This window comes from Gallinula chloropus (genome assembly GCF_964237585.1).
Source record: "Gallinula chloropus genome assembly, chromosome: 4".
In the NCBI taxonomy this organism is placed as follows: Eukaryota; Metazoa; Chordata; class Aves; order Gruiformes; family Rallidae; genus Gallinula; species Gallinula chloropus.
The window spans coordinates 22,972,422-22,994,867 of NC_140088.1; the positions used below are offsets into that span (position 1 = coordinate 22,972,422).

General features: G+C 48.4%; 1 protein-coding gene across 1 annotated transcript; it reads right to left on the reverse strand.

Annotated features, from left to right (window-relative positions):
• Window positions 1–14,980: 14,980 nt before the first annotated feature.
• Window positions 14,981–19,060, reverse strand: INS (insulin; the record flags this gene model as incomplete). Its single annotated transcript, XM_084264218.1, is given in 4 exon segments — window positions 14,981–15,117; window positions 18,239–18,440; window positions 18,442–18,443; window positions 18,982–19,060. Coding segments are annotated over 4 exon segments (420 nt in total).
• Between the last annotated feature and the right edge of the window lie 3,386 nt (window positions 19,061–22,446).

A 22,446-nucleotide genomic window follows, 5' to 3' on the forward strand; every position in this document is an offset into this window, starting at 1 on the left:
TGGGTGGGGAGAGCATTTTGGGGCTGTGCTCCCAGCCCAGGGGCTTTCTGCCTGCCGCAGGATTGTTATATGGGCAGGGGAAAAGCAAGATGCCCTTAGGCATCAGCAGAGGAGGACTTTTTGGCATGTTTAGAGCAAAAGAAGGACTCCTGTAACTCCTACCCAGATCGACCGATGTCCTGAAGTAGTCATTCAACTTAGGTGTTCAGGAAGAGTGTTGGCAGATGCATTATGAGGTCCTGGAGGGTGCTGAGCATAGCAAAAATGAAGTTATTCTGAGGTAAGTTATTGCACTATGCCAGAGGAGTTTGTGATAGCGATATAAGGCACAACTGTTTCCACGCCTGATTATATGGAGGACAAACTATGAATTTTTTGTGGGCTGGACAGACTTAGTATTCCTGTAGTATCTTTAAAAATTCAATGTCCCCAGCTATTAGAGGAAAGCTCCAGCCTGAGCAGCCTTGCTTGGCACAAGTCTATGGGAAGTAGGATATGGGGTTCAGGGGGTGTCACAGTGGCTGAGTGCAAGGTAAGGATTGAAAAAGCATGAATGACATTCAGCAAGTGAAATTCTGTGGCATGCCATCTGTAGTGTGGCCCAAAGGAAGGATGCCAAAAGATCCCACAGTCAGATCATCCCAGAAAGGCAAAGAAGTGTCTCTTTTCTCTTTGTCATCTGTGGAACGTCTCTTGGTCATCCCTGTTTGCCTAAGTGGTGTTCCAGCTCAACTAATGTCTTCCCAAAGGGGATTTCTGAGAAGGGTGTAACAGGGTAGATAAGGAGAAATGCCTGCCCTCTCCCCAGCTTCTTGTCATTGCAGAGGAGTCTGGAAGGCTCCAAGTTTTGTCTGACTATTTGTGTAAAAAATGTGCAACAAATAAGTAGCGGAGGAGCAAGATATGTCTGTGCCTATATTAACAGCTAAGCACATCACCATTGCCTGTTTTTCTTATTTATTTATTTTTAAAAGCATTTCCATGAAAATATTCACTGGAATGTCATGGGGAAGAGGTCCAAGATCATTTAAGGACCAAGAAAGGCTCCAGCAGGTACAATTAGTTCTTCCAGTCACCAGCGGATGAAGTTGGCTCTTCATAGCGTTGTGCAAATATAGGTCTGTCTGTGGAGCAATCTCTGAGTAGAAACAGCTTGCAAATGAAATGCATTGTGGGAGGTGGTTGGAAACCCTTTGGACTAGAAGCTCTTTGGTGCGCAGGCTGTGCTCCATAGCTGTGTCCTTGTGGCCTGACAAGGATGCTTTGAGAAGGCAGTGCTAGTAGAGGGCATCCTTGTGTCCCTCGTGGAGGAGCTGGGGAGTGGGAAGGTGATACCACCCACCTTCAACCAGGAATGCACTGTGCCCTCTAAAGGCGCCTGTGTCTCACCCCCCACCCCCCAGCACAGCACCCTCACCCACTTGGCTTCCTTCTGCATGCACTTGGTAAACTTAAGAGTTCATGCTTAAAAATGTTTTATCTTTATCCTGGGACCATCAGTATGCGCTGGTCAATCTAGCTGCATGTTGCTGGATTTATGAGCAAAAGCAGACAAGCTCTTAAATTCTTCTTCCTCAAAAAAAGACACTGCAGTTGTTGCTGAGATTGTCTCCAGCAGCCTCAGCAGAGCAGCCAATGCTGAGTAGCTGGTGGCAGTGCCTGTGATGGGCCGTGCCAGAGGTAGATGCAGTCCTTGCACCGATTTTTCGTTGGTGCCACTTCTAGGAGAGCTTTCCCCTGGCCTCCTCGAGCAGGCAGCTTGCTCACCAGAGCTACCCAGGCGAGCAGGCCGTTATTTCCAGCCCTCTGCCACGTCCTCCAGCATTCGCTACTGATGCGGCTCACGTATTGCAGATGTGTCCTTTAGAGGAGCATAGTTTGAGTGCCCATTCAATACTCTGCAGAAAATCAGACACGAGAACCACTTGGAAATATCACCCTACAATGGGTTATTTTTCCAACTGTCCGAGAGGGAAGATGGCACTAAGTGCAGACGGTGATGCATTTTAGGGAATATACGCAGGGCCCTTATTTGCTGCAGAGAGGTGGAGTAGTGAAGATACATCTCTGTTGTGTAATTAATGGCTTTGAAAAAAAATCCCTGAGCCTGTTGGCTAAGCCTGAATACCTCTGAGGGGTTCAGGAATCCCAGCTATGTATCTTTCAGGCGTTTCTTCCTCTTTTTTTTTTTTTTTTTCTTTCCCCTTTTTGTATTGCTTCTGTGCTTCATTGCAGGTCTTTGTTTGCAGCTCTTATTGTCTTCGGGCAGAGGGTTGGGTGGCAGCATGTCCCCCAGGCCAGGGCTTCCCCCCTTATCAGAGACCCTCTTCTCCACCTCTGATTGCCTTCCTGGCAGCTGGCACCTCGTCACTCCTTCAGGCTGGGGGCTTGTTGGGCAGGATCAGTGGACTGCCAGGCACAGCCACATGTGCCCTCGAGTCTGAACTGAGCAGTGAAGACCTCAGAGAAGGATGTGGGGCTGGGGTCCCACATGCAGGCAGCTGTGGATGTGGGGAGAACGGACAGCATGGAGCTCACAGAGCGCTCCCGTGCCCCAAGCACAGCCTTCCTCCACCACTGCATCCGCACATCACCTTGGGCAAGTCAATTTCCCTCTAGTTTGCATCCCCATCCATCAACTTGGGGCAGGAATAAATCTGTCCCCTGCTTCTCTGTTCCGTTTAGGGCTGGGACTTTTGGTACCTACTGCTGGCAGCAGGCATACGGGACTTTGCAATAAGGCCCCCACTGCTCACACCCTCCCCTCATTCCCATTCCTGAAGCAGGTGACACAAGGACACCCTGTGCCCACTTGCGCTGCCAGCATCCCCTCCGCACCACGCTGCCCTTGCTGCGGGTGATGGACGCCCACGGCGAGGTAGGAGGTGCGGGCAATTTGTTTTCTTACTTAAATAAAACAGTCTCTCATAATCATAAGGAAGGAGGGGAGGCAACAGCACTTGGCAAAGCAACTTACACTAAGTGCACTTCACTAGAAATGTTTATACTCTGCCGCTGAAAAATCCACTGCGCAAGGCGATAGTGTGGAGCAGCACTGGCAGAGCAGAGGCAGACGAGGTGGGGATCATGCTCCAGACCCACTCCCAGCCAGGGTGGGCTTGGGGATGTCACCAGCTCATCCTGGCAGGAGGCTCCCAGGGTCTCTCACATGGGGACAATGGGTGGAGGGACAGGGGAGCATGGGGACAGCTCTGGGCTGCTGGCACATGGCTCCACCTGGGACCATGCACCCTCCAAAGCCTCAGCGGGGCTATTTAACCTACAACGACAGGTGTATAAATGGGGTTGGCATCTCCAAGTAGTGTCACAGGGCAAAGAAGTATAAACCAGTCCTGTTTGATAGTGGGACAGGGAGCTTTTAATGGTGCTGGTGCTCTGGAAAGGCTCTGGTGGGAGAAGCAAGGGTTTGTAGAGATCCTGATGCTTCTGGAGTGGGTGACCTCACAGGGTAGGACCCTTTGGGACTGATAAGCTAATTGCTAATTACCAGGACAGTAACCCCCACCGAAAAAAAAATACATGTAGCTTTTCAAAACAGCAGGTGGTATGCTTGCACAGCACGTGCAGGAGTGCGTGTGTGTGCATACATGTATTTTTGTGCTGAGGGGGAAGCAAGTGCTTGGCTAAGTAGGTAGAGCCAAATGGCAGGTGATTCAGATGCTACCTCCTATTTCTGGCACCATTTTGGTGATGCCACTTGAGTCCCTGTCTCTTCATCAGCCAAAGTTAGCAGACTTCAAAAAGACCCCCCGGTGAAGCCCCAGTACAAGCCCCAAAGTCCACAGGCAAAGGGTTAACCAAATTCCCAAGGTAGGTGGGAGTGCGAGTCAGACTGGGTGATATCGCAGACACGTTATTTGAAAAGCTAAGAAATTGTGGAATTCCTCACCTAATCCAACTTCCCCACAGTTTAAAGAAAACTGCACCGCAAGATACCGCCATGGCCAAGGGAGACCCCCCACAAACCTTTCCCTGCATAATCCATACGTGGCTATAGGCACCGTCAGCCACCTCCTGTGGCGTTGGGCTTCTAATCCTCCGTAAGTTTGCTCCTGGCGAAGCTCATGGGCTGCAGCCCCTACCACCAAACCTGTAATGCCTTGACCCATACAAGCTGAAGGGGACCCCTCCATGCCTCTGACATCGCTTGTGGGCAACGCCTGGCCCTCCCTCACCCCGCAGTGGTCCCTCTGCCTTTATCTGAGCTGAATGCAGGCACATGCTGCTTATGCCACAGCAGCTGGAGAGTAGTTAAACCACCTGCATGAACAACTGTTCGATGACACAACACAAAAATCAGAGGATATCATGCTCTGACTTCAGCAGCCCCCAGTTTAGAGCATGCCTAGCACGAGAGGCAGCTGCAGTAGCCTCTGTAGCTACGCAAATACCTGGACATGATTAATGATTAGCAAGTGTAATTGCAGCAATGGAAATTGCATCCCTAGTTCAAATCTGCCTGCCACTCCGCCTTTTGATTTTTCCAGGTGGGTTTCTTGCTGAGCCATCTCAGTCCACTATGTAGACCTTTATGCAGAAGATTTTTTTTTTATTTTTTGGGGGGATCTGGAAGTTGCATAGATTTTTGTTTGGATTTTCTTTTGCATTAAAGGCAACCATTTCAAATATGTACAGATCACACAGGTGTTTTTTAGTCAAAACAAGCACAGTAACCACAAGAGGTGCCAGACTGGAACAACCTCTTCTCCACTAACCTAATCCAAAGGGAAAAAAAAGAAAAGAAAAACATGTTTTCCAGAGATAGAATGAATTCCTTTGTCTCTGCATGTGATATAAAGAGAGAGAAAAATCTAGCAATGGATACCAGGCATCCCCTAAATGGGACAGGAAACCTCAGTGTCGGAGCTGGGGAGTGATTTCAAGCCAGACCGGCTGGGTCCCTCTCCAGGCCTCCCATCATTGCAGGTGATGTGTCCAAAACTGCTGTTTCTCACAAGCCGTTTTGTGTGTCCCTTTCTGGGTGAACCTCACTGTTCCCAGCAAGCCAGCCCAGGGCCTTTGGGCTCATTTGGGCAGTCTGGCTACTGCCCTCGCTCCCTAATTAGCTTCCATGACCATCATCTCATATTTGCCCATGTCACAGGGGTGTTTCGTCCCAATCCCTTGTTGAGACCTCACTTGTGCAAGGCAGCAGGTCCTGCCCCAAAGCCAGAACTGTCTTGGGGAGGGCAATATTCGTGAGGATGCCTCACCAATACCCCCACACGTAGCAACGTAATCGGGGCACAAAACCCCTCCGGTGGCTGATGCCTGTTTCATGGCCGCTTTCTCCCACCCACCGCCGCCCTCGCAGCTCCCAGAGACCCACATGAAAGCAGTAATAGCACTGTTGGGGTATACAAAGTAAAAGATGACTCACTGCAAAGCCTTTGCTCCCACCTTCGGGAGGCAACCAGATAGGGAGCAATCTCCTGGGGAAGGGGGGTGGAATTTAAGTCAGACTGATTTTTTCCTGAAAACCTTTCATTTAGTCTAAACAACTGACTTGGGATGTAGGCACTTGGCTTTTAAATTAAGCATGCTTTTCTGGGCACGATTCTGCCAGGGTAGCAACGGCCAGAGCCAGGTTCTGGTCTTGGGAGCGAAAATAGTCCCAGATCCCCGAAATAAAATTGGAAATCTGTCCTTGACTTTCAGTAATTGCTTTGTGGGGGGTCTGCCCTGGCCAATGGGTGGTTCACAGGGAGGTGAGAGACAGGGAACAGCACTAGCTTGCAAGTGGGCTGTATGATTTTATATGAGGCCACTGCAGAAGGCTGGGGCAAGGGGAGCAGTTTCCGCCTGGCTTGGAGGGTTTCAGCAGAACCCACAGTTCCCACTGCTCTGGAGGATGAAGTCTTCTCTTGCTTCTGCAACAGGCATCAGGTGTTGTCCAAAAGGGAATGTGTATTAGCATGGGTGGAGGATATTATAGACTAAGAGTGAGGGAAATTTTAGAGGGCTGCTCGTATCGAAAATGGATTTGCTGACAGCTTGGTTGTACTTGCTGATTTGGAGCTAACCATAACAAAAGTCTAAACAAATCACCGCTTGAGGCATTTTGCACTGATTTTTCTTCCCTATTACTTCACTGAACTCATCTCAGCTTTTTCCACCCCACCTTTCTGAAGTCCTGCCAGTCCCAGTTTGCTGTGAGCATGACAAGCTCAGGATTTAAAGGAATCACCCACATCACAAGCAAGTGCCGGGTCTCCTCTCATATTTTATTTTAAGTAGCCATAAACTGGAAATACCAGGCTGTCTTGGGTCCAGCTAACAGCACACAACGTAGTCAGCAAGGCAGAGAGTGTCTTCTGCTGCAGAGCTGTATGTGATCTCCCCTGACCTGGGAGGAAGACTACTTGGAAAGAAAGTCTTGGGAAGAGAGAGCAAGGACCTCACTTTTCCTTCCCAGGGATTTATTCTTTGTTTGACCCTGTCTTTGGGAAGGGAAGAGTAACATTGGCAGGCTGTCTGGGCTGGTGGCAGGGTTCACTGACATGTCTCAGCTGTGAGTGGGTTGTTTTCCATCAGAGATCTCCACTGCCCATGTACTGCTTTGTCCTGTAGAGGAGCCCCTTGCATCAATAGCTTCACTTCACAGTCACTCCCACACCCCCTCTTCATAGGGCCTAAATACCCACTGCCACCCTCAACTTCTTCTCAGGGCACCCAGCTGCTCCCAGAGCAAGCACTTGACATTGGGGTGAGCAACCAGGTCCCATTGAACAATGGGACCTTCCGTGGGTTCAACCAGTGCAAATCTATTGTGTCGACAGCTGACTGGTCTCACTGAGCCTCTTGCCCACAAAAAACCCACTCCAATCCAGACAATGAATCTCATAAGGCCCTTGACCAGTGTTCACCATGAGGACTCTTCTCACACCCCATGTCTTGGTTGTGACCAAGTCTCTCTCAGCCTTTCTTTGGATATGTATGGGGAGCTTCATGTCCAGTAGAAAGACAGGTTTCAGGCAGGTCTCCTCATGCTCTTTTCTGCTTCTTCCCCCATCTCCCTTTTATCCCTGATGTATTTAACAGTGAAAATGTGGCCCATTGTCTTTTATCAGACTCGTCAGGGGTGTTAATCAGCCTCTGGTTGTGCTCACCATACGCAACATCTTCCTGACACTCAGCACTCCACTTTCCCTACATAACATCACTCTGCAAGTGATTTAATGACATATTTATCTCATCCACATCAGGATCCCCTCACGGGCTTGTCCTAACTCAATCCCAGAGACACCTGACTTAGTTACATTTCTCTCTCTAGTTACTCATCTGCGTAGACACAAGTTGCAAAATTGCCCATTAGTACTTGAAGAACCTTCTTTTAAAAACCTCGGGGTGATTCACGCAGTTAGGAGGGGACCAAGCAAAAGTCTTTGCTGACGTTCATTTGGGTAACTAATTATATTTCTATTATTGTATGTGAGTGAAGAGCCCCTCCCACCACTGAGGCATTTCATGGAGAATAATTTAGACCCTTTGCTAAGATAAGAGGCTGTTATAGATACTGCCAGATGTTAAGTCTTTAATTGACTAAGTAATACAAATTACCTGTGTGTTGCTCTGTTTAGCCTAAATTCAGATGAAGTTCTGCCTAAAATGCCTGTGCTTTTCACAGCTCCTAGCCTGCCAAGTCCCTCCCAGCACCAGCACCAACATGAGGCACAGGGACTCAGCCAGTGCTGGGATGGAGGTACGAATTGCTTTAGAAAGAAAAGGCTATAGGAATGCTTCCTTAATAATTGAGTTGCAGAAATTACTTGATTTGGAAAGAAATTGTAAGATCCCAAACCTAGAACTGAATTAAAAGGGGTTTGGAACAGGCACTGCAAAATGACACTCGGTCTAAGAGGCTCGGGTGTGTCCCTCTCTGGTGATCCTCATATCTGTCTCACCTGGTACCCTAGGTCTCCAGGGGAGTTTGTGGCAGAACCATTCCCCCATCCTCTCACAGCTGAGCATCACCAGACTGCTGACTGAACCAGGGCGGACCTTTGTTTCAGCGCTCTATCGCTCCGGACGGGCTTTAATACGTTTTCCAGGCTTTTACCATTTTCCCAAGTGGTCCTGTGTGCAGCTGAAGCTCTGAGCACTCCCTCTGCTGGCTACTGCACCATTCCATAAAGCCTCCCTTTGGGCCTCATCGCCGCCGGGAAGGGATGTCAGCTGGCATAATGGCTATCCCCAACAGCAGAATGTCTGATCAAAGCTGTGTCGTGGCCGTGGAGGACCATGATGCCATGAAATGCCTTGTGATGGTTTGAGCACCAGCCCAGTCGTAATGCTGGGTGGGGAGACATCCCAGCTTTGTTTGAAACATTAATATTTATGCTCAAGAGAGGTATCTATGCTCCAGCAGTCCTTCAGTGCCAGGGGAGAACCAGAAGAGCCCAGGGCTTTGTTATACAGCACAGGATCTTTGGGGCAGGAGATTACTGAGGACCTGCTCAAAAGGGGATTTCTGCCCATCCAACCCAAAACAGTCCATAGGTACATGTGTCCAAGGAAGTACTAGGCAGGTGAATTTTTCCCCGATTGTATGTCAGAGAGGTGCACTGCAAGGTGGAAATGGAGTCAGCAGTGAGGGTGCCCTGGGCTGTGAGACCCTGGCTGGTGGTCCTGGCTTTAGGAGCCTGGAGGTTCAGAAACACAACCAAACCCTCCTTGGAGAAATGCCACTTTTAAACAAAGACCAGAGCAAGAGCAGCTGCAACCCAATTCATCACCACTCCAGATCACTGGCCATGCTGGTGATGTGTGACATCACTACCCAGAGCAGCTCATGGGTCAAGTTTGCTTGCTGTGGTCCAGCCACCTCCTTGCTGTTCCAACTCCATTAGTCCCATGGTCTTGGTGCAAAGCCTTACTCCAGCATCATATCTCCAGTGAGTTTTCCTCCAGCATTTTGCATGCTCTGCATTTATTAATCTTTCCCTGCGCTGTTTTTGGGAGGGTGGTGGGGGGTGGTGGTTCCTGATGGATATGCCACCTTGCCCTGCCCTAGAAGGTGCTGCCAGGCAGCTGCAGGCAGGGCTACCAGATCCAGCTGTGGACTGCCCTGCGCTCCATCCCCTGGCAGCTGCCGGGATTGCAGGAGAAGGCAAAGCTGTCGCTGGAATCGGGCTTCACAGATTGCCAGCATTTTTTGTGGTGCCCTATTTCGGTGACAGAGCCGCGGATAATTGCTTTGCTCTGAGCAGATATGTGAAACCTCAGGATCTTTTCCAGGTTGTGAGCACTGTTACACCCAACAGGAGAGGATGAATTCCTTGGGAAAGGTTCCAAAAACTCAAGCTGCACACAGGGTAAAAGAAGAAGTCAGGATGTGAAAAGCCCTTTTGGAGATGAGGAAGGCAAAGTGATGCAAGGTTTGCAAGGGCCAAGGCAAATGTCTTGGAAGTCATTCCTATACTATGTTCTCAAATGGGATGCACAGCAAAACAGGGCAGTCAAAGCAATGGCTCCTCGGGGGGAAGGAAAGCATCTTGAGAATGACATCAGGGCTCTGTAGTCTAAACTATAAGGTGTTCAGTGCTTGGTGCTGCTCAGTGTCCTTGGGGTGGGGACAGAGATCTTGCAGGACCAAAGGAGTTGCTGGAGGATCGCTTTCCAAGAGGAGCTCCACCCTTCGGTGGTCCTTCTGCTTCTTTGGCATAAACCAGGCTGAGCCAGGTGTCCCCTCCCCACCCTGGCTGCATGAGCCTTGTCCCCTTCCTGCCACCACTTCCTCCCTGCCAAGAAGCACCCATGCTTTGGTCAGTCAGAATGCACATGGGTGCACAGGCAGTCACTTTGTGTACCTGCCTCTAACACCTGCACTGGGATGAGGTCTGAAAAATAATCTGCCTGCATTTCATCAGAATTTTGTGGGTTCAGGATTATTCCTCGTTTGGGGTTAGAACTCATTATTTCAGGACGAGGTATGCAGATGCATTTGGGAAAATGTGGTCAGGTTTAGCTTGCAGACATTTAAAAAAAAAGGCTGGAAAAGCAATTTCAGAGGTGGGAGAGGAGCACACTGTGGTTTGCACTCTGGGTGTGCTTTTGTCAGGCACGGGTCAGGTCTTGAGCTGATTCTCTCAGGTCTCAGTGATTTCTCTCTCTCACCACTGAAATCAGCAGAAGTCCAGGGGGCAAGATAGCATTTACTGGGGCTAAGTTTTAAAAATCCCCTGAAGCATTCCCATACCAGGTAGGAAAAGCTGGAAACTTGGGTGTTCAAGATCTGCTGGCAGGAATGTCTGCAGAGCCAGGACCCTGCTGGGTCCCAGCTTCCAAAGCGGAGGAGGTTTCTGATAAGTGGAAAGAAAGGGTAGATTTTTTTTTCCATTGAAACTTCCACAGAATGGTTTATCGGCAGTGTAGGTGGGTGGCGTCATTTATATTTGATTTTCCATTTTCCGATTAGAAAAGAGGAAACTGCATGGTTTTCCCACTAAAAGTCACCTTTCAGAGGTCGGCAGTTCTGTAAAACACTCCCAGCTCCTAAATTCAGCATTACAAAGCCCAAATTACAAGTGCCTGGAAATCAAAAGCCAAATTTATTTCCGTTACCCATTTTCTTCCAAAATCTGAAATTTCACTGTGAGCAACCACACGCATCCTGGAAATCCTGGCATTTACCGGGCAGGAACCACCACAACAACAACAAAAAAATGAAGCCATATTTTGGCCAGCTCTTTCAGTAACAGAAAGGCGCTCAGAGGAACCCAAATACTTTGTCCGGCTCCCACCTCCAGTCCTGAAGCCGTCTGGGGATGGAGGGAAAGAATTAAGGCTCGCATCATTTCCTTGCGCGTTCCTACGGGCTTGCTTCGCTTCCCGTTATTGTCCTGGGTCTGCTCCTGCCTGCTCTGCCCAACAGGACGGGGGAGGAGGGGGGGGGATGCGAGAGGCAGCCTGGCATTGGGCTTGGAAAAAAATGGCCTCCTTCCTCTGCCGCACGCGGGAATAATTCACCCAGAGACAATGTGCTGGCAATGACTTTCCAGATCAATTTATAGCCTGACCTAAAGCTTTCTTCCTGCCCAGGGTGAAGGGAGAAGGAAGGAGGGCTATTTTTTTGTGTTCAAAATAGGTGTCTTTGGTGAGGTTGGTCTAAATTAGAGGGAATTTGGGGTTTTAGCACTGAATCTGCTCAGTGCACGCTTTCCAACTCAAGTCACTGCTGCAGATCAGTTATGAAGGAATAGCACTGCAGATAAGGAGAGAGGCTGTAAGCAGGTTTAGAATTTCCCCAAAAGCTGATAAGATGGTTACCAAAAAAAAAAAAAAATCCCAGGGTATAGTCTGGATATTTCTTATATAATGTAAATCTATGAGTTCCCAGGGTAATAGACTGTGTTCTTCTATCTGTGACTTCCTGGAAAAGGAAATAATAAGAGTCGGATTAGCTCCGGGAAAGTGTCAGCCTTCCCTTCCTCTCCAGATAAGCCATAGCAGTGCAGTCCATCCAACGACCCAGAGGCCATGGCCTGTCACACAGCCACTGCAAACCCGACCAGTCGGTGCCTCGCAGCGGCACCCCTCTATCTACCCCCTTTTCTGTGCACAGCGTTCCCCTTCCCTCCAAGCCATTTGGGTAAAGGTTCACGCACGCAGGAAACAGGGGCAACTTTGGTCCTTTCTTTTCTAGGCAGTGTTAACAACTCGGCAGCCCGAAGAATTTGTCTTGCAATCCCTTCTGTGACTCAGCTTTCAATTCCCTATTCAAGCAGCATGAATGAACCGAAGCCTTTATTTGCATTCTCTTCAAATTGCCCTCCACCGCTAGCATGAGACCTTTGGAAGTTTGTTGCAAGAGTAGCAGAGCCAAGATATTTTAGCCGGGCATCATGCCCCACCGCTACCGCAAAAAATCACTTCAAAGCAACTGCTGAGTCAGAATAAAGGGGGTTGGATGCATTTGCCTCCCAAAGATCACAATGCACAGCCGGGCAGGAGGGGGAGCAGGGAGGGAGGTCAACGGATGCAGCATTCCCTGTCCCTGAGTCACTTCTCCTGCAGGAATTCGAAAGATGGAGCATCTCCCAAGCACATCTGAGAGCAGGCAATGGCCAGCATGAGTGCACAGGGATTTGAGGGAGCTTTACAAAGAAATCCCACCCCGGGCCACGTTTAAGGGCACCCTGGGCTGCTGCCCATCCTTAGGTTTGGGTGGGGTAGGGGGCTAATGCTGGCTGCTCTGTCACAGCGCGGGATCAGTGAGCCGGTAGCATCACGTTTGTGAGCCGAGGAGCCTTGTGCTCCAGTATGGAAAGTGTGTAGGGTTGCCTTCAGGCTTCCTTCCCCAGGGTCCCAGAAAAAAGAGGGAGGAATACCTTTGTTCTCCTTTGGCCTTCACCTTGCTGCAGCTTTTAAAGAGTGAAGAGCTGGCCCTGTCTGAGGCCTTGATGTTCTTTTCAGTGTTGGAAAGCAAAATGTATTCATAAGGAGTTTTAAATTTTTTTTAATTTTATTTTTATTTTTAAGGTTTTCTACAGCTTTTAAATTGATACAGTATTTTCTCCTGCACATCCCAGAGAGCAGTGTGTCTCACCATATGCTGTACAGCTCCAGGAAAGCTCTTGCTTTGGGGAGGAAGGGAGTAACAGCAGCTGCATGTGCTTTGCAGAGAGCTCAAAGTACCTGGTTCCCCGAGGCAGACCTGGCGTTGTCCCTTCCTCCCAGACCAGAGATGGTCACCACTCCCTTCTCCTACCTTCTCCACCAAAGGACCTGCTATCTCCTCTTCCCAGGAGACACAAAGGCGGAGGAATGGTGAGGAATGGTCATCATGACCCCTTGCTGCTCCTCGTTCTCTCTTCTGCTCCAGTCCCAAGTAATCAACAGCTTGGCCTCTGGTATGTCCAGACTCCCACCTCACCTAACATCCAGACCTGCTGAGAAATTATCAGGCAGCATATTGAGCTGGGTAAGAGAGGATGGTCCTGCCCCATCTTAAGATTTCAAAACAATTCCTACTCCTTGTTTGCTGAAAGCTCCTGGGATTTTTCAGCAGAAGGGGACGAATCCACCTCAGGGTAGCCCAGAGCCTGTCAGTTACCATGTGGTCTTGGGCAATTGGGTGCAGAGGATGAAATCCCCGCTCTAATGCCTGCAGAGCAAGCACCTGAACCTCACACATGCCTTCATCCCTTCAAACCCTGCCTTGCTAAAACCAGTCCAGTCCTGTGGGAAGTGCTGGTTTTGATGAATCAACATTTTCCAGCAAAAAAAACATGGCATTTGCAATTTCCCAACCAGTCCTAATTGAGAGCATTCAGAAAAAGCAAACAAACAAACGAGCAAACCAAACAATGGCAGAGGGTAGGAAACGAGCTGGGCATCTCTGAAGAGCTGTCTTCACCCAAGCATCGCTGCAGTGGCAGAAGTGCCAGCAGATGAACAGCTCTGGATAAACAGGGGTGGATGCAGGAACCACCATGCTCTGTTGGAGGATATGACTACTGGCCCCTTGGGCAACGAACATGAGACTATCTCTGAAATGCAAGATGTATCTCTGATATTCTGAACGAGGGCAGGACAAGACTGGGTGACTCCAGCCTTGGGTTTTCTGCTGTGGAGGAGTCTGCTTCTCTCAGATGTGCTTTCCCTCCAGACCACACAAGCAAATGCAGTGGCACCAGCAGAAGGGCACTGGTGTGACGGATGTGGGAGGGAGCCCCTGTCACAGGCTCTTGGATGCATCAAGGAAGCCTGTAAGGAAGGTCACCATGGGGAATTGCTGAGATTTCCTCTTTAATTCCTGTGTCTTCTTCTCAACAGCTCCTCTGGCTGCTCTTCCAGCCCTTCAGTTTGCAGTTGTTTTGCCAGTTTTGTGCTCATTATAGGAATGGGCGCAACAAATCATGGCAGGGATGAGATGGCAGCTTCCACCTGCATGGCTCCATTGGAGGCAATGAGATCTGGTCTGGGAAAAGAGGCTGTTAAAACCAAAGCAGACCAGCTTTCAAAATCTGCCACCAGTAAAATGCAGCCCTGGACACCACTGCCACCTCTCCCAGGCTGCACCCACCTCACCAGGACCTCCTACATGGCTTACACTCTGCTGGCAGGGGGGTCCTTCAGCAGAGGGGACATGACCCTTTCCGATGCTCCCTGCCACCCCAGCCAGCTGGTATTGGCATGGCAGCTTTTCCTCCAAGGAGGTGGCAATTTTGGGGCCAGGTGCTTGAGAGGCATTTGCAGCAACAGGAGAGCGGATGCTACCCTGAAACACCCAGCTCTTGGCTGACACACTCAAAACTCCTTTTGGATGAAATTCCCTTTATGCACATGACTTGTGTATGACGAGCGCATCTCACAGCAAGGACTCTGCCTGGGCCTCCCCCAAGCAGAACGGAGAACTGGACACACTTTCAAAACTGGTCATGGCAGTCATCCATTATTTTACTGCATACAATTAGTAGGTGACTTAATTCATTGCTTAATCTGAGCTGTTTCCATTACACAGCTGAGGAAGTTCAGTCTCCAAGCTGCCTCGCTATATTTGGGCTGTGAACTGCAGGAAGCTGATCAGCGTGACATCGCCACAGACATTCCCCTGTAATGTTTCCCTAGAAAGAGAAATCTTGTTCAAAGTTCTCTGCCCTCCCCTCCTTGCACCCCAGGCACCAGGGGTCCTGGGTGCCCTGTGTATGTGCTCTGGCACTGCATATTCCCCTTCCCTCCCTCCCTTCCTCCCTCCATCCCAGGGAGTTCATCTGGACAGCAGAAGGATAGTGTGATAGTGATGGGTGACTCCGGGACCTTTTAAAATTGCCTTACCCAAGCACAGATGACAACAGCCTAAGGTAACCACCAGTGCCCCCTTCTCAAGACACAGACACATGAACTGGCACAGTGCTTGAAATAGGTCAAAAATGTTTATTCAATTCCTTTGAAGGTGCGGTAGCGTAAGTGCGTGTTTCTGCCTGTGGCCCGTGAGCTCCCGGCTCTGGCCTTGTCACTAGTTGCAGTAGTTTTCCAGTTGGTAGAGAGAGCATGTGTTGTGGCAGCATTGCTCAACGATCCCTCGCTTCACTTTCTCAAACTCCTCCTGCTGGAAAGGCAGCTCTCCTACCTCACCGTGCAAGGGACCGCTCACTGCCAGGGAAGAAAAAGACAAGCCATGGGACACCACGCAGCATCATCCCTGACTGCTGAGTCCTGCAGAGATACCTCCTCTCTTTGCAGAGATTAAATTTTTAAGACAGAGTTGGCTAGGAAGTGTGAAGGAAGTTGCAAAGGTTTCCCTGGGTTGATGCAGCTTGTAGCACCTTTAAAGCTCTGTATTTCCTCTTCCAAAATAATCCTGTGGTGCTTGGAAGGAGCCAGGCTGAGGGGATATCAGGAGTGTGAGGGACAAAGGGATATAGGGACTTTATTGAGGCAGGTTTGTGGAGAAGAAGAGAAACCCTGCAGACTCTCTGGGTTCAAGCAGCTAGTGAATAAGGTAATAAAATGGGCTGGTCTGCTCCAAAGGTAAGGGTTGGGACTGCACCCCCCCTCCAGACAGTTACCTGCTCTTCTGAGAGCCTGGGCTAACAACCGGGATGTCCATGGGATTGCAAGGACGGTCCACATCTGGGGCCAGGTACACTTCCCGGATGGTCCTGAACCATCTCCACCTGTTAGTTGCCTGGATGTAGCCTCAAGCCAATGGCAAAAGTGTTCATGTGTGTCCCCGCTCACAGCTGGGGATGCTTTAAGAGGGAATGATGTCCTGGAGCATTTGGACACAGACCAAGATCAATAGAATGTCTCGTTTGCTGGTGGGAACTTGAAAACTTGTGGACAGAAATATTCCAGTTTTAGTTGTCCAATGAAAACATAGAAAATGGCAAATAAACCAGTGATTTTTCCTGTAGGAAGAAAAGAGGCCCTAACAAGAAAAAAGCGAATGCCTGGAAAGCGAGAACGAGATGATGTTTCTAGGGCAATGTGAAAGTACCGCACGAGATGCAAAATCCCCAAGCCCCCAAAGCGTGACGCAATGAACAAGGCACAGGAGTAACAAGATCCCATTATACTAGTGTCCTAGGAGGAAAATTTAGGAAAGGTTTAGTCTAATTTAGGAAAGGTTTAGTCTTAGTAAGTAGAAGAGGAAACAGCTAGTAACTGTTTTGTGATTTAGTTGTCTTCAACCTTCAAGCCAACTGTGAGCAGGCTGTAAACACAACCAGCTTGTGCGACAAAGAAGTGGTGGCTCAGGAAAAACCCTGGAACAAGAGGTAGAAAGTCCTCAGATACTTTCAAACTGGCAGCCCTGATGGAATTCTCAATACAATATTTAGGGAAGTGGCTAATGAAACTTCTAACCTGTTTGTGGTGCCCTTCAGAAACAAATCATCAGAGAAGGAGGCAATTAAATTCAAATCAAATAGTGGCAAACCCTCTGCTGTGACATCACCTTGCTTCACTTTCCAAAGACCTCTAAACAGTTTCACAGGATGGTTGTATATGCAGAATCACAGACCAGAAGGCATTGGAAGGGACCTTTGGAGATCATCTAGTCCAACACCTCTGCTAAAGCAGGATCACCTGGAGCAGGTTGCACAGGATCACCTCCAGAGAGGTTTTGAATACATCCAGAGAAGGAGATAGAAAGAAAGAGCAGGAATTGGACACAAATGAAAACAGTGTGTGATGCAAAGATAACTGGTGGGAGAGGCTGTTCATAGTCGGAGGAGGTTAAGTAATGATCCATCTTGAAATGAGAGGGTTGAAATGACTGGGATTTGGCAAGGGTGTCTCCTGCATCTATTCAAAGTCTCCATTAGTAGCTTGGAAAACAGGAGAAAGCGTGTACTTTCTGGATTCATAGAGGAGCTAAAGCTGAAAGGAACTGCAGGTATCCATTTCCAGGAGAGGCATCATCCTTGCATTACAGCTGGAGTATTTTAGGTCCTGTCCCCATCTAGACACAAACACCATGCTGAAGGTCAGCTCTTTGGACTGCCTCATCCCACCTGCCCTGCCATGCAGACACAAAGTGCTGGACCAGGGGCAGTGACCTGGTACCGAGGGTGTGTGGGCAGGGCTGTCATCTCCTGCCTTGCACTTGTCCAGGGAGGGGAACTAAAGCAACTCTACCAGTATTTCACCTCCATGAAATAAGAGATGATATAAAGCTGTGGCAACTTCAAGCCTCTTGAAGGACAAAATTGGTACTAAAAAATACCTTTGGAACTAGTGAAACACTGAAAAGGTGGGATGTTATTCAGTAAGAAATGGGAAAGATGGTAAAGAAAAGTAGAAAGAACTGTGTTGCACATCCAGGACAAGGGTTTGACTGTGGTAACAGTCCTCCAAGGACTGCTGATCCACCCAGAGGAGGGCTAAGTCATCCAATGATCACTATCAATCAGCTGTGTTGCTTTGAAAAAGGCAAGCCACCTGTGTAGGCAGGAACACAGTGTGAAAAACATACAGTATCATTTCTCTAGTTTGCTCACTCTACTTGGCACTGGAAAAGCTTCATCTGTGGTCCTCTGTGCTCCTCCAGGCATCATCACTTGGTAAGGATACAGACCAAATGCAGAACAATTTGCGTAGATGGACATCTAGGAAATATGACCTAAGAAGGTAGTAGAGGGGTGCACAGGGGATTTAGCTGAGTGTAGGTTAAAACCAGACATGGAAACAGTCTTAAATTATTTTGAAAAGCAGACAGAAAGAAGAAAGGACTAGACTCTTCCCCATCCCGATTATAAAGAAGACAAGAAATAATTTACACCAGAGGACCTTCAGGTTAGATATTGAGAAGAAACACTCAAAAAAAAGGTCAGTTAACCATGGGAATGTGCAGTTTCAGAAGGCAGAAGCTTCCTCGCTGGAGGTTTTTATGAACATACTAGAAAAGCATGGGTCAGAAATAGGATAAGGACAACTGATCTTGCCTTGGGGCAGAAGGAAGATTCCTGGGTTCCTTTTATTTTTTATGAACACTCCCAGGCTGGTGTAATTGCCACAGAGAGAAAAATATAAGCTTGAGCTTTCAGCTACAATTCCTTTTGCCTCATAAATACTCTTTCCCTGCCTTGCCCTCCCATCTGCCTTTTTAACCTGAAGAGCTTTTCATTTGCAACTGTGATGTTGTTGGTATGTTAAAGGTATTCCTGGCATTCCCCATCAAGGACATTCCTGGTGTCACCATCAAAGATAGGCAGTTGTTGCCTTTTGCATCACATAGCATACAACTGCATTCAAGGTCAGTCTGACTTACCTAGAGGATGCTCAACATCCCGTCGGGCTTTGGGGGAATAGAAGAAACCCCGCTCTCCACACACCAGGTAGAGAGCCTCCACCAAGTGGGATCCACAGAGATGTTGGGTGGCAACTGCATGGCTGGTCCCAGGGCCAGAAAGAGCCAGAAGGGCCAGGAGAGGCAGTGATCGGATCCAGAGAGCCATGGCGAGTAGGGTGAGGACCTAAGATTAAGAGGCAAAGGAGGTACAGGGAGGTCGAGGAGGAAGAAATAGGTTGTCATCAAGCATTTTATGTCTTTCAGGGCCTTTGGCATGAAAATAAGTCCAAAGTAACAGATGGACCTTCTAAAGATGTCCTAGCTTGAGATAGGAGAGCTTTCTCCATCAGGCTTTACAAGTCACAGTAAATGCCTAGTGATTGTAAGCAGAAGTCCATCTCCATCCACATGCTCACATAAGTCCTGGCCTCCCTGCTGTCTTCCCCTGAAAGGCCAAACTAGACTGAAAGAGCCCTTTTAGTATATGTGGCCTGGAGAGCCAGGATCAGTAGACACCTTCAGAGGAAAATATCTCTCTTCCATGTCAAAAAGGGGCTGTTATTTACAATGATGGCCACAAATAGCACAATGTGCTCAAAGGCCTGAGGAGACCTCATTTTCCTGGACTAGTGATCCAGCACTTGTCACCACCAGCTACATCAACTTAAAACCAACAGCTCTGCCAAACAGGTAGAAGCTAAAAGGGGGGCAGCCAGACTTACCCAAAGAAGTGGCAGCAGGAGATGGAGAGAAGTTTGCTCTGAGAGATGAAGACAGTCTGGTTGGTAGTAATATCCCCATTCTCTTTCCCATATTTATATGCTAAGCATTAGCCCAAATGACACAAAAGCTAGCACAAGCTCCACCTCCTTGATGACACTCTAGCCAAAATTTTTGCTGCTTCTGCACATTAATTTCCTTCTACATCACATCAACAGGTCTTTATACAAGTTAAGATGGAAGCAACAGTTTGCAGTTTCCATCTCATTTCATCTGACTTGTTTTTGCTTCCCTGAAGCTCTGTCCTGAGCCATCAGTGACCCTTTTAGCAGAAGATAATGGTGCTATTACAGCTGCAATGATTGCTAATGACACTAATGCTGGCAATAGGCACTGCTGGCATTGAGGTGGCTCAACAGCTGTTTCTGAAATGTAAAATTAAAGGCAAACATGTTAATCTGTTTGATTAATATCACCTTGGAAAGTATGCAGCAATGGGACCAAGTTGTTGGTGACACCATGCTGCTGTCAGGTGTTAGAGGAAGGCAAACACATTATTGTGCTGAGGCTATCTGTGGCCTCGCTTGCTGGCCACGCGGTGCACAGTGAGAGACACGTGTCCACAGCTTGGGCTGGGGAAGAAACATCATCTGCATTTCACAGAAGACCTGAGTGGTCATTCTAGCTCCAAGTGGGACCAGAGTTAGAGCATTTGAAATATCATTGGTGAAAAAAAATAGACCTTTCTCCCTTCACCCGCTGAAAAGCAGGTCCTCTCCTTCATCTGCCAGGTGCCCCTGCAAATTCCTGCTTGGGGTTAAGCAGAACAGAAACTAGGTCTCCGCCGTTGCAAGTGAGAGCTCTGAGTACCTCCACTCCTCTCTGGGGCTCTGCCTGGAATTGTGTCTTTGAAAGTGAGAAACATTTCCAGTAAATCCCAGTGAAAACCAGGAGATAGATTATTTTCTACATTCTGGCCCTTAAGTTCACTTTTAATACGAGATAATGGGCCAGGAGTGGAGGATGAGAATTTTGAGACTACGAGTACTCAGCACCACTGAAAAGGAGACATTTTCATCTGTTTGAACCCTAGTGCTTTTTAAGCTTACTTTGCTTCTCTATACCCAGTATAACTAACTCAGAAGGAAGTTCACCGAAATCAGCAGAATGCCTTGAGACTCGAACCAGACCCTTGATTTCTTGAGTAGCCAAAGCAATACCAACCATCAGCATCTAGGAGGTAGGAAGCCCCATATGACCCTCTCATGGCTGCAAGTGTGAAGTATCATATGTTTGCTAAATGACTGCGATAGCAAAAAGGCTTGAGAGAAGTGCTAAATCTCTGATGAGCATACAGAGAAGGGACTCATTTGCTCAAACGGATGCAAGACAAGGTTATCAGTTACATCCCTTGCCATGTAGGTCTTTTGGCCTCCTGCTAATACATCCAAGTTGTGATGCTCAACTACAGTTAATAGCATTTCTGCACAATGTGTAACATTATCTCAGTCTCTCTTCCCCTCAAAAAAGATATTGGATGTACTTGAATGACCTAGTGGTATACCCATGAAGAGGGCCTCAGGTTTCAGCAAGATATGAGTATGGGGAATTCACTTACTCAGACCTTCTTTCTACCAGGAGAAGATAGGGAATTAGCAGCCACACAGAATAAAACCTCGCAATTTAGCCCATTTGAAGTAGGTTGTCAAAGTCAGGACCAGAAGCCCCGTGCCACTCATGCTTCCTCCAGAGCAGAAAACTCTCACAGCATCTCACACGAAGAGGACAACTTGCAGAATTACCCTACAGGTCCACTTAACAGTCATTTTCCTGTGGTCACCACACAGCGTGAGGTCTGATGGACCTCAGGCCAGTGGTCACCTTGGAAAAGCTCTGGAGCAAGGTGTTCCCCAAGTTACACAGAGTTTTGTCATTTACGATTTTCCTTCTTGCACTTTTGAATGTTACCTGAACTCATGTGTTACTGACAGTGGGACTTTGTAGGGAGGCTACTCTACCCACTCTCCCTGCTGGGTAGCTTCCCTGATGGGCTTCCCCCTTCCCCAAGGCATCCCCCACTGAGGTATTTTTATTTTATGTTGGAAGGGCCATCTTATTAGTCTGTTGCTTCTCTTACTCTTGGCTAACTACATCTTGGAGGTAGCTTCGAAAAGCTAATAGTATTTCTGCAGCATGCCCCAGCAGGGAAAGGGCTGACAGTGCCCCAGCATTCAGGAATCCCTCTTGGCCTGCTCTATTCTGGATGCAGAAATAAGTTGCACTGGAAGGAAAAAAGCACAGATAGCACACTGTATCAAAGTTCAGCATGGGACAATTTTTTGGGGCAAAAGTTTCCTACTATGAGGGGTTTTTTTCCCCTTCCAAAATGTGATTGCTTTGACTATTTATTGGAAATCATAATTTCTTACCATAAGCACTCCTTTGGAATAGGAAAATGCTAGCAGTGTTATAAACCAGATATAAACTGGATATAAACTGCACAAAGTTTTGTCTTGGACGGAAAACTCCCATGTCAGCGGTGAACAGAGAGAGGACCAACAGGGGAGTCTGTTTCTTGGCAGAAAAGCTTTTTCTACAGAAAAATATCAGCTCATTCCTTACAGGTTAGGCTTCCCTGTGATTTTCATGTCATTAAGCAGCAAGGGACCAAATGCTTATCTACCCTTTCCGCTACTCATGCCTTTTGTGACCACCCAGCTCCTCAGCTCCACATTGGGCTCATTTGGCCAAAGGGTGGGAGCAGCTGGGTGGGAGAGGGGTGCTCCAGGCTCCTGCCCTTCGTGCTAAACCACCTCCAGACGTGACTCAAAGCCACCTCCCTCCCTCACATCCCCCACCCCCGACCCCAAGCAGTTGCATCGGTGGGAATGAGGTTTAGGCAATCCCTGGTGTCATGTAATCAAGTTTTACAGTCCGTTGCCAGCACAATAAAATCTTTACTACTGTAGATGTCTAGCATTTTCGAACCCTGTCCTGAAAAAATAACAAGCCCACTACAGGGGAACTAGTTAACAATTACAAGTTTGTGCAAGCTTTACTGACAGCAAAGGTCAGGTCTGGAGGTGAGAGAGTTCTCAGAGAGTGCCCAGGGACCCTAAAACACCACCCGCATCCCCACTGCTCTCTAGCACTCACAGCCACTGCTAAGGCTGCTCTGCTGGTGTCCAGGCATGTGTTGCCCCAAAAGTGGAGCAGTGAGCAACAGGCTGGTGACCTTTTCCATGGAGAGTGAATTTGGTGGCTTGAGAAACAAATATCCTGGGAAGGAACCACCTGCTAATGCAGCTCTGTGCTGCTCCAGCAGCCTGCCAAAACACCAGGAGGGGCCTGCACCCTAAGAGCAGCTTTTGGAAGTGACCAGCTTCCTGGAGGTGCCTCAGTCTGGCCACTGGTAGCTGGGCATCTGTAACTGGGACAATGCATTCAAGCACCCAGGCCATTTGAGC